The sequence below is a fragment of the Hydra vulgaris genome, chromosome 08 (assembly GCF_038396675.1).
Source record: "Hydra vulgaris chromosome 08, alternate assembly HydraT2T_AEP".
Classification (NCBI taxonomy): domain Eukaryota; kingdom Metazoa; phylum Cnidaria; class Hydrozoa; order Anthoathecata; family Hydridae; genus Hydra; species Hydra vulgaris.
Window position 1 is genome coordinate 19,664,705 of NC_088927.1, and position 18,077 is coordinate 19,682,781.

Consider the following 18,077-nt stretch of genomic DNA (forward strand, 5'->3'; position numbering starts at 1 on the left):
TAAACATATTTTCATTTTTTGGTAGTATAAAATGCGCTATTTTAAATAGTATATCACTTGCTTTTTTATTTGTGTTTCTTTTGTGTATTTTGAAAAAGAATTGTCTCCAGTCATCTTCGTTTAGTGATTTCATACTATTGGAATCACTCAATGACCGTTTTTTATATCTTAGATTCAAAGGGTTTTTAGGTTTGTTTAGGAGTTTGTACATAGTTAGTACTGTAATGTTTTTATACTCATATTTATCTTTTCGTTTTGCTAAGAAATTGGGTTATGGTCATAACTTTGTCCTTTCTGTTTAATTTTGTTATGCCATTGAAGCGGCAAATCTAACACGATACTTTTAAGCTCTGATTCCGTTAACCCCACTGAGTTATGGTGTAGGAATCCGGGCTGAAAAGTTTTCGCAATGTCAGCTACGAGCGTTATTTCATTTTTAATATGGGTTTTTTTGGGAATGAGAAAGCAATGGCATTTATCACGGATGTTGTTGTTATAAAATATAGGTTGATTAAGTATTTCTTCTATGCCTCTTATTGGGACGTTATAGGATGTTTTAACATCGTACCAATTTTTAAGTAATTGAAGATAGAATGGTGGAAGTTTTTTAAGTTGTGTGGGATTAGTTTGAAATATTTGTACGTTTTGGTTATGGGTTTATTTGTACGTTTGGGTTATGTAATTTGGAGACCCATTGCATTTGGATTGCCTTAAGTTTGTTTATTAGACTTACAACTCAAACTCAACCATTTTTTATTTTTTATTGTGTTGTTTGTTTGTTCAGGTTGGATATTTTCCTGCCCCATATAAAGTTATTTAGCTTTGTTTCCATTTTGCTTAAAACTACATCATTTTGGAGGGGTACTATAAAGGCTAGATGCGTTATTTGTGGGATTATTAAAGAGTTAATAACAATTTTCCTTCCCTTTAATGAAAGTTTATATTTACTCCATTTGTTTAGGGTATTATCCATTTTCTGGAATTGGTCCCTCCAGTGGGCGAAGTAGGAGAAACTGCCTAAAGCTGAGAAAGTGATACCGAGGCTCTTAAAGGATAATTCCTCGCATTCAAAATTTAGTAATGGTTCCTTATCTTTAAATCTATTTTCTCCTAACCACACACCTTGGCATTTGGATAGGTTTATTTTAGCGCCTGTGGCTTTTTTGTTTAGTTATAAGGCTTGTCCTACCATTTTTATCGAACTATCACCAGAGATAGCAATCCAATCTAATTATATGGGTACTGTGGTTTATTCTCCTCCGGCTAATTGCCATATAGAGACCACATTACCAAGGACCGCAAAGACAAGTTCGGCTCCAAAAGGAGCGTCATAACCTGCTACGGACCAAGAGTAAAGTGATTTTAGGAAGAACGAAGATATGTTAGAGTGAGAGATAGAAGAAGTCGATTTAATAAGATAGGATAAAGTCAGCGGACAGGATTGCACGCGATGTTAGAAGGTGCAATTAAAATTTGTTCGCGAATTAATTTTGAATTAATACGGAATAAAATCCAATCTAATTATATGGTACTGTGGTTTATCCTCCTCCGACTAATAGCCATATAGAGGCCACATTACCAAGGACCGCAAAGACAAGTTCGGCTCCAAAAGGAGCGTCACAACCCGCTCTTCGGACCAAGAGTAAAGTGATTTTAGGAAGAACGAAGATTTGTTAGAGTTAAATATAGAAGTAGTCGTTATAGGAAGATAGCATAGAGGCAGCGATTGCGTGCGATGTTAGAAGGTGCAATTAAAATTTGTTCGCGAATTATTAATTAATAATTCGCGCATAAAAAAAGTCTAGAAACTACTTAAAAACTAAGAAATGGTGTATTTTACAGAATACAGAACCGTTATTAACAACACGAACTTTAGGCGTAACTATGCGCACTATTCATTAGCGTAATAATATTTAGCGAATTATATATTGTAGCGTATTAATACGCTACAATTTATGTTTTATTTAATTTGTCTTATTTAATTTGTCTTGAGGCACATGAAATATAATTTTGACAAAAATAAAAAGTTAAATAAAAAAAGTGAAAAGTCATTTCTGAACTACAGACGATTTTCCTTTGAACATTGTGGGGACCAAACTTTGTTTCACATTGTTGCAGGAAAACAGTCTTTATACCTATGTAAATACTGAAAAAACTAAAAAGGTCTCATACATAACTCATTTTCACAAAAAACTGGATAACCGACCTTTGTCTTCTGAGGTACAGATATTAAAATTTAAAGTTTTTTTTAGTTTTGGTTTAGTTTATAGTTAATTTTAGTTTAGTTTTTATTAGTTTTAGCTTCAGTTATCTTTTTTCTTACTTTAGACAACTTTATGGAAGAAATGAGGGGAATAGGTAAAAAAAATTATAGTTAAATATTTATTTATATGTAAATATAATTCTATCAATTATTCTGAGGTATATTTTTTGTATATAGTGTCTGGTAGAAGCATAACTGGTAGGGCTGTGTTTTAAATTTTATATATTTTTTACGGAGAAATATGTGCAATAGGTGAAAGAATTATTTAATATAAATATGACATTTTTAAACTGTTTGCATTTTACTCATATTTTTATTAAAATTAAATTTCTCACAAGTTTAACTTTTTTTAATTTACTTTTTTAATTTATTTTTAGCATCCTCTTCTTCCTGTGAAAATAGTGAGGTTATGCTTTATATTTTGATTTAAAAAAATTGTAAATATTTTTAAATTTTATTATATCCTTCTATTTGTAATTTTAGAGTCATTAACATTTGAGGAATACGAAAGATATCGCTCCCAACACCCAGGGCCTCTCTCGTAGAGGTCCTTCAAAAGTGGTAAAGTAATGGCCATCCTTCAAATGGAGGGCTCATCCATACCATGGTGTTGGGAGACACCGAAGAAAAAACAGCAACCAAAAGGTTGTAAATGTCTTCCATCAGTGAAGATATTTATAACTTTTTTGTTGCCGTTTTTTCTTCGATGACTTATTTTTATTTTTTTTAATTTTTTTTTTAATTTGTAATTTTTTATAATATACTATTGTTTGTATTTAGTTTGTTTTTGTCTTTTTTTAATTGAAATTTTATTTGTTTTTCACCAATTAAACTTAAATATAGTTAAATTGATTCACTACCCAATCATCATAATAGGATGCTACATTATATTTGTTAAAAATAATTAATTGGTAGTTTAATTTATTAAAAACACTGCTTTTAAAATTTACTATAAGCCAAGACTATTTAGCTATATAAATGCAATATATTTATATATATTTGATTTTTTATCTTTAATGTTTTTAGTTTGGCTCCTTCAAGCATTTTTTTTTTCTTTTTAATTAAAATATTTTAAATCTATTGTAATGTCTTTTAAATTTAACTAAAGTTTACTAAAAGCCAACGTGAAATAACGTCATAAAACAACACCGAATAAGGGGAATAAGGGTTGAAACAAAAGTGTATGTACTTAATGAGCCACTCCTAATTAGAAATAGACTTATAATTGAAATACAATATAAATAGAAATACAATTAGCAATAATAATTAAAATTTTGCTTGAATTTTCCGGCTTTTAAACGACATTAGGGGTGTTCAAAAAAAAATTATTTTAAAGCGAAAATACACAAGAAACCAAATTTGGAGAAAATATGAAAAAAATACCACTACAAAAATTAATTCTAAAAATATTGACATTCAGCTTGTGCTCAAGCAGCAAAATACCCCTTAAAATGCGCTAAATTGTTTCCGAATTATTTGGCTTTGACGTTTGACCGAATTATTTGACTTTGAATGTAAATCTCAATATTTTCTGAAAAAAAAATTTTCTTATGTAATAATGACCCAAATTTTTTTTTAGATTGTTATATATTCCGGCTTTTTCATAAATTTGTTGTTTAAATTAAAGAAAAAAGATTTAGGGAAAAAATAACAATGGGCAAATAGGCAATAAAGTTTTGTTTTTTTGAATAAATTTTCGAAATTTTAATAACAATTACGAAAAAACCAGAATACATAATAATCTAAAAAAAAAATTGGACCATTATAATCACATTAAAAATTTTTTTTACAATATATTTAGATATACCTTGCGCTCAAAGTCAAATAATTTGGGGACAATTAGGGGCATTTTTCGAGGTGTTTTGCCGCTAAATTTATTTATTTTGTCAAAAAAAAGTTTTTTTTGAAAAAATAACTTTATTTTTTTTTGTCTAAAAATTTTATTTTGTCAAAAAAAGTTTTTTTGAAAAATTAACTTTATTTTTTTTTGTCAAAAAAGTTTTACTGTTGTGTTAATGTGATTTCAATAATTATATAATTGGATAAATGGTTTTTGATTATCGATTCTATTCTTTTAAAGATGTAGATTTTATTTTTATATTTTAAAGATTCTCTGCAGCTAAGATCGCAAAAACGCATTAGCGCCCATAAGGTGGCATAGGCCAATGCATGCAAAACGCGCAGCAGTCAAGGCAGAAGCCAGACTAATAAGCATACCTAGTCGGGCAACAAAGAAGGCTAATATTAAACCTGAATCTATTGGCAATGATAATTCTGACAATAACGCTTTTGATGATGCTTGCAACGATGATATTTCGTTTACCAAAGACAATAATTAGAGGCAAAATGTACACAGATTATATTATTACTATGTTATTAATTTTTTTCGTTATAATAAACTTCTGAATTAAATGCTTTTTTCTGAACGTCATAATCAATAAATTTTATATGAAATTTGAAATAACTATGAGAAGGAGAGAGGAGGGTACAGAAGTTTTAGTAACTGGTTGAATTTTAAGGATTTTTTGTAAAGAATGTTTTCTCTATAATAATAATAATAAATAATAATATATGATGGTTTTTTGACGTTTTCTATTATTATTCTTGTATTGAGGTTTTCTATTATTAGTCTTGTATTTACTTATTTATTTCAAATTTTGCATTACATTGGTTTCAAAGTAATGAAAGGGATTTTTTTTTATTATTTTTTCAATTATTTTTTCAAATATTTATTATTTATCATTTCAAATATTTAAATAAAAATACAAAAAGGTGATACAGGAAATTTAAGAATTATTCTTATGTAACACCAAGTTTAAAACAGTAAACAGTGTTTCTGAATATTGTATGTTTTTAAATTCGATTTAAATAGAGACAATGAAGAAGAATGCATCATATCGTTAGGTAAAGAATTCCATATCTGAATAACTCTTTCACAGAAAAAAAATCTCCTTATATCATTGATGTATTTGTTACGTGATGTTAATTTTTGGGAATGACATCTAGTTGAATAACGAGTAGGAGCGAGAGTAAAAAACTCAGAAAAAGGCAAATCAACCAAGTTGTGCATAATTTTAGAAGTCATTAAAAGATCAAGTTTTTAGAAGTTTGTAACCCAATTTAGGAACTCTTACTTGATACCGTTACAATGCAGTTTAAATAGTAACTTAAGGTGAGCTACAGTATCGAAGGCTTTTTCAAAGCCTGTATATATGATATCAACTATCCTTTTATTATTAACAGCAGTGATCCACTCATTTAATTTTGTCAACATCTGTGTACATGTGGATCTACGCTTTAAGAAACTGCACTGATGCACACAAATGAAATGAAATTATTCAGGAGTAAATAACTTGTAACGCTTTCAGCAATTATTGATTCCATAATATTACAAACAATTCATGTCATGGAAATAGGTCTATTTACCATTTGTGGGTAACAAGGGTTTACTTTTTTAAATATCGGGCATAATATTGCAGCTTTCCTATCCTATGTATAACATTTTTGGACATTGACATTCAAACAGAATAAAAAAAGGAATAGCAATAACATTTGCAATTGACTGCAAAAATATGGCAGGATTTGGATGATTTGGATGGAAGCTTTTGTAGATAAGAAACAACGGAATTGTAAGGAAACGTAATATTATTTAAAGAATTTTTGTGTTTTGGTAAATCTAAGACTGGTGCTATACCATTGTCAGTAACAAACACAGAGCCAAAAAAATTGTTCAAAAGTTGTTCAAAATGGCGCAACAGAGTTACAGAATTTGGATTTTTTGTTTACGAAAGAGTTAAACTTAGTGATATTGGATTTGACAACTAAATCTTTCTCTGTGGAAACGCAATTTTTTTGAACTTCTGCATCATATAAATTAGAGTAGTTTTTGAATTTAACATGAAAAGATGGATTACCTGTTCTTTTGTAATCTATATAGAGAATACGTTTTTTGGAGGCTAGTTTTCAGATGGCAAGAGGTTGGATATTGTTTTTTCTATTAAAAGTTAATGGTACATGCAATAAAATAGATGAATTTAAAAAATTACAGATAGTTTGCCAGAAAGATTCAACATCCTGTTTTGTTTTGGCTAGTAAATACCAGTTTACATTTTGTAAGTCGGTGTTTATAGAGTTGTATAGAGTTTATAGAGTTTATAGAGTTATAGCTTTGAAAAAATTATACTTGGTTGTTTTTTTATATGGTTTATATTTCTCCAAATTACAATTGAAAATAATCACGCAGTGGTTGCAAGTACTTGTGAATGGGGCAATAGTTTCTATATTAAAAACGTTTTAGAGTTGTTAGTTAGTATCAGATCTAGAAGGTTGTTAAGTCTGGTATTGTCGGATACAAGTTGGGTTAAAGCATTTGCGGAACACGTTTCTACAAAAAGGTCATGAGATGAATCACCGAAACTAGTTGGGATTGACCAGTTTATAAGTGGCAGATTAAAGTTACCGGCTATGATGCATGTAGAATCGCAAGTAGCGGTAATTTTATAAATTATCTTGCACATAGCTTTGGTTTTTGAAATACTGATGGCTGCGTATGGAGGGTGACAAATGCATGCAATTCGTAATTTTTGCTCAATGGATGAGACAAACACGTCAACACATGTAATTTCAGTATTTAGTAGTTCCATTGGAATATTAAGATACATTTGAAGTGAGTGGATATTATTGCACACTATTATATTTCTATATTAAAATTTTCTTTTTTAATTTATAGCTAGAGTTTAGTTTTGTGATATCATTATATTTTTTTTATATAGCTCTATTGTATTTTTTTTATATATGCTTCTTTTGGTACAACAAGTATGTTGTTGTACTCATACTTGAATTCGTACATTAATTGCTTTTATTGTACATTTTTTTTTAATACTGCAGCTACTACTATTTTTTAAAAAGCTTTTGAGTAAACAAAAAAAATTTGGCTTTTATACAAAATAAGCTAATTTTGATAAAAAAATAAAATAATAAAAATTATTGAACAAATATTTTCAAAAAATAATGAAAAAATTATCAGTTTCAAATGTTTTACAAAGAGGCTTTCCTAATAATTATTTTTTAATTGCGTTTTTTTGAAATACGCAATGAGCCTCTCAAGGTGTTTTGAAAAATGGCTACAGATTATGGCTACAAATATTTATTTTAGTTCAATCAACTAATGTAATACCTCAAGTATTAGTGAGTATAATAAGTTAATTGTTAAACTTATACTAAATTTTTAATGGTTATATACACTTATACTTGACTTATTGCATTAATTGATTGTTTTTATTGTAATTTTTTTTTTTTTATGTAGCTGCAACTTCTTCTGTTAGAACAAGAAAGTTGTTGTACTCACTTATAGTTGACTCATTACATTGATTAATCCCACTATATATATATATATATATATATATATATATATATATATATATATATATATATATATATATATATATATATATAATATATATATATATATATTGTTTAAATAAGACACTTTTATTAACAATAATCAATGGCAATAAAAAAAGTCAGGGTCAAACAAGTTGCTGTTAATCTTGAAATGTCTTTTCAAGATTAACAGCAACTTGTTTTCATACAACCCATTCTATGTAGCATGTTCCAGAACCAAATCATTTAAAAATTTGTTTTTTAAGTTTGATAAACATACATAAAAAGGTATGTCATTGAATGATAACTTCACAAATGTTGTATTTGTAGTTGTTCTTAATTTCAGGGATAATCTTTTCCCGGAATCCCAGGTATTTCTATTTATTAAATTTTTATTTTTTATGGATATCCAAATAGTTTTCTGGAAATACAAGTTTTAAATATTTTTAGTATATTTGTATTTATTATTATATAAATATATTTAAATTTTTTGTCATCAAATAATTTAAACATAAAAGGTATCATCAATTACTTTACACTCTGTTTTACTTAGGGTGAGTCATTATTTACTTAGAGTGAGACATTATTTGTACAAATAATTTTTTCTTATTTGTACGCGTATATTTATTATTAAAGGGATTCACAAGTGCTGAGACAAATTATTTGTTATTTGTTAATTTTGTGACATTGTTGTTTTGTTTTGATAGATGTTTTGGTTTAATTAAGCAGAATTTAAGAAATGTACTGAATGTTGATTATATTCAAAAAGCCAAAACGAAGTTTAATAATTTTTATACCATTTACTTAAATATATAACAATGAAATTTCTATTTAAATTGTTTTTATAAGTATTTTTGATTCTTTTACAGCTAGAGTGTAGTATTGTGATATCATTGTAAAAAAATATTTTACTTGAGATAAAATAAAAATAAAAGCTCAAAAAAAAAAAAAAATTCCCAAAAAATATTATATTATAACTAGTGATCGGTTTCGGTTTCGGTTTCGGCCGAAATTTTTCTTTTAACCGAAACCGAAATTTCGGTTTCGGTAGTTTTTTAAGTTTCGGTTCAAACCGAAATTTCGGTTCAACTTCAAACCGAAAACCGTAATTCAAAAAGCATTATTAAAATAATAATTAATTTTTTTTAAATTTAACTTTGTTGACAGATTTTAATTAATTTTTTATATATAAATATTATATATTAATATAAATATTAAATATATTAATATACCTATCTAGTATATTTATTTTTTTAATTTATAAAGTTATGCATATTTTATTATTATAAACGCTTATAATCTAATTCTATAACTTATTCTATAAACGTCGTTCATATAAATTGTAAACGTTTTTTTTTCTGTTACAAATTTTGTTGGAAACATTGTCGCGTTTTTATAAAAAATTTAATTTGTTTTAATAAAGTTTTGTTGACATTTCAAAAATTATTTTTTTAATTAATTACAAGTTAACATCCCAGTGGGCACAGTACGCTTTTAAAACGTTCTTTGGACGTTTTTATTAGGTTTAAACCTTATAAAAACGTCTAAAAAACGTTTTAAAAACGTTTTAAAAACGTACCGTGCCCACTGGGATTTTACATTATATTCTTGAATAGTTCATTAATTTTTCAACATTTGTGGAATCTTGAAGTGAACAAAGAAAATTGTTTGTTGACCAAAACTGTGATTTGTTTTCAAACATAATTTTTACCAAGATGGAAAAAAGTCGCCAAAAAAGTTGGGTTTGGAAGCATTTTACAATCTCTATTAGTGATCCCAAGTACGTCAATTGAAAAATTTGCAATGGAAGAGCGTCACGTAGCTCTGATGATCCAAAGGGACAGACCAGCAGCGGTCTTCTCTCATCTCAAGACTCACCATCCTCTTGTCAACAACACCAGTCCAGCATCTTTAACGACAAGAACTCCAGAACCAGAAGTTCCTTAAAAAGAAGTTTCTGGGCCAAAAGAAAACCGAAAGAGAACAATTCCTATCTTTAACATCAGGTCTAAAAAGCAAAGAACAGAGATGCTTCAGTCTACAATTCCGAACTGGGTTGAAACCAGGTCAAAAATTGAATCAAACTCAGAAAAAGGGCAGAAATTTCACAAGTTCATCTTTGAAATGATTATTCTTAACATGCGACCATGGTCTGCTCATCCTGCTCCAAATTTGACGATCGTCACACAGCGGTAAACATTTATCAGAAGATTCAAGAAACAGCCGAGGGACATTACTTCAAAAATTGGTGTTTGCTTGAGGGACAATGCTGCAAATGTCAAGGCAGCCTTCAATAAACCAGGATGTGTCTATAAATCAGCTGGATGCCTCAACCATTCTCTTCAACTAGTTATCAAAAAAGAACTTTTTTTTATGGAAACAGTGGAAACCCTTGTTGAGAAATGCCGAAAAATTTGCACTCATGCCTCTCACTCAAATGTGTTTCATACAGAGCTCTACAAACAACAAGACAGTCAAATGGGCAACAAAGATCAACTTGGTTTGAAAAATGATGTTGCAACAAGATGGAACTCGACTTTTTATATGCTGGAAAGAATTTTAGCATCTTAAACCAGCTATTGCTGGCACTCTGCTCAGGTTGCCATCCTCTGGAATTGAATTTCCACTGGAATATTTGTGAAAAAGTGGTTACAATTTTGGGTATTTTTGAAGAAGCCACAAAACTGCTCTCGGGAAGTGAATCTTGCAACAGTTCTTGCATTCCCATTGTGACAATTATAATCCAGTCACTTGAAACTACAACTGGAGATGATGACATGATCACAATGCAGCAAGCAATGAAAACTGCTATGGAAAATCGTTTCTTAAACATGGAAAAGACTGAGCATTATTCCATTGCAACCTGACTTGACCCAAGGTTCAAACGTTTTTTTTTCTGATCCCAGGATGCCTGTCATGCTGCCAAAAAATCCATCTTGCCACAACTGGATTCTTTGCTACCATCTCTCAATGAACCCAAACCAATTTCCAAAGGAACCAGCCTTACAGGATTTTCTAACTTAATGAAAAACATCATTGCCCAATCTCAAGCAAAAACAAACCAAAGTTCAAACTCCAGACTGTCCAAAGAAGTGTTGAATAATTACTTGGACTCTCAGATATCATCCGACTGTCTGGACTTCTGGAAGATTTATGAAAAAAATTTGAGTGGGAGAGTCAAGCTGGCCCTTGCCAAAATTGCCAAGAAGTTTCTGACTCCCCCACCAACATCAACTGATGTTGAAAGGTTGTTTTCAACTGCTGGAGATATACTAACCAACGAACGAAACAGACTTTTACCAGAAAATCTTGAAAAACTTTTGTTTTGCCGAGAAAATCTACCAAATGTTAACTTTCGTTATTAATTTACATCATTTCATTTATAACAACAAATCAACTCTTAATAAAACAAAATCAAAAGAGCATTGTTTAAACACGTTATTTCTTACTTTTAAAAAATTTCGGTTGTGCCGAAATTTCGGTTTGAATTTCGGTAAAAGTTTTGCCGAAATTTCGGTTTCCATTTCGGCTGCCGCAACCGAAATGAACCGAAACCGGAATGCCGCAACCAAAATGAACCGAAACCAAAATTTCGGCAAAATTCCAATTTCGGTTGATCACTAATTATAACATTATGTTGAATATAATATTTTTTGGGAATTTTTTTTTTGAGTTTATATTTTTATTTTATCTCGAGAAAAATATGTTTTTCGTTACTTATTAATTTTCTTCTTATTATTAATTTCTTCATTTTTTTACTTTAGGAGTTATTGTTTTGAATGGATATATTGGTCATTTTCGCTTTGTTTTTTTATATTTCCGTTTTTTTTAAATGTGAATGGAAACAATTTATACTTTTATCACCTTATTACGATCTAGACGGTTTCCATTTGCATTAAGTATCGATTTTTGGCACAAACAAGAGGTTTATTAATGTATTTGCCTAACTCGGCAGAAAAACAGCTAATTTGAATGAATTTGTTAAGAGTATTTTCTACAGAAAAGCTTTTATAAAAAATATTAAACAGATAAAGCTTATATAAAAACATAAGTTATTTGAAATAACTAGATCTCTTTGTTCCGTTTTTCTAAATTTGTTTAAATTATCTTTTTAAAAGAATTTTTATCTGAAATATCTTTTTATCTGAAATTATCTTTTTAAAAGAATTTTTATCTGAAATAACTTCTAACTAATAACTAGTCAAAATCTTAATAAAAAAATAATGTTACGTCATTAAAAAATTTAAAAATATGATAAAAAAAAATTAATAAAAAAAAAAAAATTTTATGCAAAAATTTTATGTGGTCATTTTCAACTTTTTGAACCAAATATGAAGTTTTCCTCAACACTAAACATATTTACTGAGTGTATAAAAAATTTACATTAAATTATTTTTTCATTTATAACTATTCATATTTTAGTCATTTTCCTGTTCCCAAAGCAACGTACACCACCAGTATCAGTAAAAAACTTTCCATTGCAGATTTAAATCTTAAAAAAGTTCTTCACTCAAATTTACAGCCTTGTTTTTTGAATTTTTTTTACTCTGATAAAACCAAAATTGAGTAGGGTAGAGCGGGGCTAGTTGAGCATAGGGGCAAGTTGGGAAGTTAAAATATCTCAAAAACTATGTATCACATGGCAAAACATCTAATAAATGAAAGTTGGGGAATTAAAATGTTAACACAATGCGCAACAAAAGATTGCTGAAAAGCTTGACGTCACTCAAGTGTCGTACTATACATATTCATTTGTTTGTTGAATTTTTAACGACACACTATTGCTTAACTTACCACACACTATTGCTTAACTTACCACACACTATTGCTTAACTTACCACACACTATTGCTTAACTTACCACACACTATTGCTTAACTTACCACACACTATTGCTTAACTTACCACACACTATTGCTTAACTTACCACACACTATTGCTTAACTTACCACACACTATTGCTTAACTTACCACACACTATTGCTTAACTTACCACACACTATTGCTTAACTTACCACACACTATTGCTTAACTTACCACACACTATTGCTTAACTTACCACACACTATTGCTTAACTTACCACACACTATTGCTTAACTTACCACACACTATTGCTTAACTTACCACACACTATTGCTTAACTTACCACACACTATTGCTTAACTTACTCGCTGGGGCAAGTTGAATAGCTCTGCAAACTTTAGGCAATATGTTTAAAAAAAAATCAAAAACGATACTTCATTCTTAACAAATTTATAGCAGGTTAGATTATCTTTCAAATATTGAAAAAATTATGTAAGATCGTTCATGAGATCTGTTAGATTTAGTAAAAATTGCTCAAATAGCTCTCTCTACCCTACCTAAAACATTTTTGAATTGATTGCCCAAGAGAACTTTTTTTTTAAATAACTTCAAAAACATTAACTATATGCACTAATCTTTTTTATTTATAGAAAAAATTTTTTTTAGCCTTTTCTTATAATTTTATTTTATTGGCTGTTAAATCTTTTTTTATTAATACTTTAATATATTAAAAATTATAAATTTTCAACTTTGAGCAAAACACATTCACGCCTTGATGCAATTAGTAACTAATTGATTGTTACATATATTTTTTGTCAATTTTTTATATTATTTTTTTATTTACTTTAAAACACATTTTTATTTAAATCATTTTCTTACCGTTTCGGCTGCGAGGAAGGCCTTTATTACTTCCAAATTTTTCTCATGTAACATAATTTTATCTTGTTGTGCATCCACTTTTAAAATAAGTTCATTTTTAAGTGTATCCACTGTTGATGTAATTTTCATTTCAAGTGCAACCACTTCTGACGCATTTTTGTTTTCAAATGATTCCACTGTCGAGGTAATTTTATTCTCAAGTGCAACCGCTTTCGACGCAATTTTGGTTTCAAGTAATTCTACTTTTGACATAATTTTATTTTCAAGTGCATTCACTGTTAACATAATTTTATTTTCAAGTGCATTCACTTTTGACGCAATTTTGTTTTCAAGCGTATCCACTGTTAACGTAATTTTGTTTTCAAGTGCGTCCAATTTTGATATTGCCAATGAAAGATGGGTTTGCATTGAAGAATCGGCGTGCGTTTCATGTTCTTTTCTCATTCCCTTTTTAATATAATAAATATCCTAATTATTTTAATATAAATTAAAATAGGAAATTATCTATATTACACATATCAAACAAAATCAACACTTCTTTAACTGATTCAAAAGTTGTAAACGCGGCATCCGTGATTTACTGTTGTTTTCTACCGCCTTTTCTTGCCATTGAAAGTAGCCAATTAACATAATATAGACTATAATGAAGTAAATAATCACAAATTTACGCACTAAAAAAAGAATTAGAAGTTTTTAACTCAGGCTAAAATATGTGATATATGCTTAGTAAGGTTGTTTTTTTTTTAATTTAAAAACTATATTTCAAGTTGATTTTTACATGATTTAAAAAAGTTTTAGTTAACACTAAAACTAATTTAAATCAACACATTTTATTTTACAGACAGTACACAGACACATATAAATGTCATTAAAAAATGCAATTGTCTCAAAAAAAAATGTCATAAAAATTTACAATGGTTTCAATTTAAGAAAAAATATATTTATAATAAAACAATCTTAGCTAAAGATATAAGTCAGTATAAAATAAAAACAAAATTTTAAAAACAACTAATTTTGCAAACGCAATTATTACCATACCAAATCTTGATATGTCTTTTGAACACCTCAAGACTTTTTGCATGGTCTCACTATTAAGAGTGTTCCAGAGCAAGGTGGCTCTATTTAAGGTACAGCATGAATCATTAAATATGGAGCCTTTAGGAGGTATTTCGGAGTTAGATTGAGTTTTTGCTACAGCGGAGTTTATTCGTAAGTTTTTTTTATAGTAGAAAGGTTTTTCATAAATATTGGATTTAGACCAATAATAGATTTAAAAGTTTCCATTATAAGAAATCCCAAGTTTTTTAGATGGATTCTTGCTCTATTATCAAAATTTAATAATTCATCCAGAGACAAATTAAACCTTTTATAGAATATAATTAGTGCTTTTTTTTGAATTCTATTTATTTGTTTGTCATCTTTTTCTAAACAAAACAGCCAAATTAGAGGACAAAAAGAAAAGCTTGACAAAATAAAAGCATTAAACAGCAAAATAGATTTATCACGAGATAAAAAATTTCTTATGAGTAATATGGCAAAACGTTTACCATTGTTTTTACTGCATAACTGTTTAATGTGTTCCCCAAACTTTAGATCTTTATCAATTGTTATACCAAGTGTTCTTATTGGGTTTTTTGCCTTCTTAACGGAGGCAAAAAACCCTTATATTACCAATTTTTAACGATAGATTTTTTGTGTTTTTTAAACCAACTAAAAGAAATTGGAAGTTATCTGGGTTCGCAACCATCGAGTTTAACTGAAAACATTTGATGGTACTGGTTGCTTCTTTTTGCAAACGAAAAATAACCTCCTCAAAGCAATAATCACAAGCATAAATAGTGTCATCAGCAAAATAACAACATTCTGTATCTTTAATAAATAAAAATAAGTCATTTATAAAGATATTGAACAAAACAGGTCCAAGGATTGACCCTTAAGGCTTTTCAGATAATTTATCCACCCAAATTTAGGCAGAAGATTTGTACCCTTTGTAAAAAATATAGGACAGAAAAAGATTAGGAATTTCTGTTAAAAAACCATAGGGGTCTAATTTAGTAATTTTTAAGTCATGCGGGATATAGTCGTACGCTTTTGAGAGATCTATTAATATTGATGCAACAATGCCTCCACTATTATTATAATCATGCAACTTATTAAGTAACAAAAAAAGGGCATGCTGAGTGTTATAACCTCTTCAGAAACCACACAAAAGTTTATCAAATCTTGGTTTAATAGATATCATGATTTGTTCATATAAAATAGTTTGAAAAACTTTAGAAAGGGCTGGTAAAATGCTAATTGGACGGTAATTTGACTTATCAGTTGGGTCATTTTTCTTAAAACATAGTATAACATCAGCTATTTTTAGAAATGATAGGTATTTACCATCATGGATACTATTATATATGTAATCTGTAAGACTGTTCGTAAAGTGAACAATATAAGATTTTAACATATAAGTTGGTATATCACCACTGATCTTTAGTAGTAGATTTAGCACGCTTGGCCTTTTAATATTTCTTTTAATATTTTTGACCACGCGATAAGGTTTTAATATTTCTCTTTATATTTTTAGCCACGCAATGAGATTAAATCTTTATAATCTGTTAATATCTGTTAATCAGTAATAAGATCAAAAACATTCATCAGCTTAATTAGTAATAAGATCAAAAACTTTTTAATTTGATAACTTCTGTAGTGAAGGATAAACCCTGGGCCGCCACAAGGATCATATTAGGGGCGCCAATCTTTATATCCTAGACTACTATTTTTTTCATTTTTGCTCACCACTTCAATGAAAAAATAATTAGATTAAGGTGTCTAGTTTGTAATTTTTTGTGTTTTATATGTTTTAGTAATTTCTGTTTTATATGTTTGTGAGTTATATGTTTATTTAAATCGTGTTGTTTGTATGTTAAATGTTTACTGTAATCATAAGTTTAAATTTAGGGGAGTCTAGTATATATTATAAATTATTGATTTGTATGTATTGTTATGTAATTTCTCTACACTTCAATTAAAAAGTAATTACAGAAAAAAGTAGTAATTAGTTATTTATTTAAAAGAATATGTTTGTTAGCCATTATGGCAGAAAAAAAGAAACCTTCGGGTTTCTTTTATAGTAAACGCAAATCAGATATGGAGAGAGAAGACAAAAAACAAGCAAAGACATAGATTAAATTATTTTTAGTTCAAAAGAACAAGATCCAAACGATAATCAGCATCAATTGCAGGTAAGATTTGATATAAGGGTGCATTTATTGCTATTAAGTTAGTTAATAAACACAAATTAATAATAATTTAGAGAAATAATCAATTGCCGTTATTTAAGCCTTAATAACTCTTGATTCAATTTATAAAATATTTTTTTCTTGATGTTAGTTGTTAAGTGTACTATTAACCATTTTTATAATTCATAACAAACAGAAACAATTTGTACGCTAGAAGCAGATGGAAAATTCACAGTCTCAAGATTTAATAGACATTCCTGATAAAGCGGTTAAAGCTTTTTCTGCATGAGACCGCTTTAATTTACAACATTACATGTGCGAGTAGATAAAGTTTTTTTCATTACAACAAGTACATGTGCGAGTAGATTAAGTTTTTTTTACCATTTTTATTTAAGGTTAAGCTTTTTTTGAAAAATAAATTGTATACAGGTACATTAAAAGTTTTCAAACAAAACTTTTAACTCCTCTCTTTGTATTGTACAACTTCTTGGTACTTAAGCTTTTTGTGGAACAAGTTTTCAATAGAAACAATAAAAACTTTTAAAAACCTGCTCAACACATTTCAAAATTTGACATTGTTCGTTCTGATTATCTACGTTGGGAAACTCGTGCGTATTATTTAAGCAAAAAAAATCAAAATGAGTTTAGTTGTCTTCTTTCCTGCAAAGTTACTAAGTTAATCTTGTGCGAACTGCAGAAAGCTTTGTATTATCCTATAATTTTGGAATGCATTCCTGACGTAAGTTGTAAATAACAAATGTCACTTGTAGTTCCGTTTGTCTATGCAGTTTTAGGAGAAGAAGAAAAGGTAAAGAAACATTTTCTTAAATTTGTTTAGGTCTCTTTTACATTTGGGCAAAGGTTGACTGCTCGCTTGTTCAAAAAAGGAATATCATTACAAAATGTGCGTGGCCAAGGTTATGATAATTATATAAACATGAATTGAAAGAATTTAAATGTACAAAAAAGAATCTTCGACCTTTACTCGCAAGCTTTTTTTTCTTCTTGTGGAAGCCGTTTACTATGCCTTGTTGACAGTTATGCAGCACTTTCCTGCAATGTAGCTTTTAAACTTTTCAGCAATATTCAAGAGAATTATAACTTTTTTTTTGGATTAATTTAAAAATGGAGTATATTAACAAATCGAGTAAAAGATTTGATTGTAAAACCTCTAAGTGAAACCCATTGAAAAAGCAGGATAGACACCTTCGTAATGCCATATTGATGAAGTTTATGACGCTGTTTATCAATCCACGTTAGATTCCAAGATTGATGGTTTTGGAAAATTTGCCGCTATGGGAATTGCCAAGAAAACTACAGATTTTAAATGCCTCTGCTGTTTGTCACTTGGTATGATGTCTTGTTCAAATTTAATTTAATTTATTATTATTATTTACTATAGAAACAACTGCTACAGAATAATATTCTGTAAATCTAACAAATAACTTGTAGACTATGGCAGTCCAATTGTTTTTCAATATTGGTATCACTATGATAAATGTTTATCAAGTCTATTTTTA

At 28.6% G+C, this 18,077-nt stretch overlaps 1 protein-coding gene across 1 annotated transcript in view; it reads right to left on the reverse strand.

The window, feature by feature from the left end:
• The window catches only part of LOC136083671 (E3 ubiquitin-protein ligase PDZRN3-B-like), a 113,157-nt gene that overhangs the window by 85 nt on the left and 94,995 nt on the right, over positions 1 to 18,077 (reverse strand). Inside the window, exon 5 of the mRNA XM_065803229.1 lies at positions 13,328 to 13,774. Coding sequence (XP_065659301.1) covers positions 13,328 to 13,774 — 447 coding nt within the window. The remainder of the gene's footprint in view (positions 1 to 13,327; positions 13,775 to 18,077) is intronic.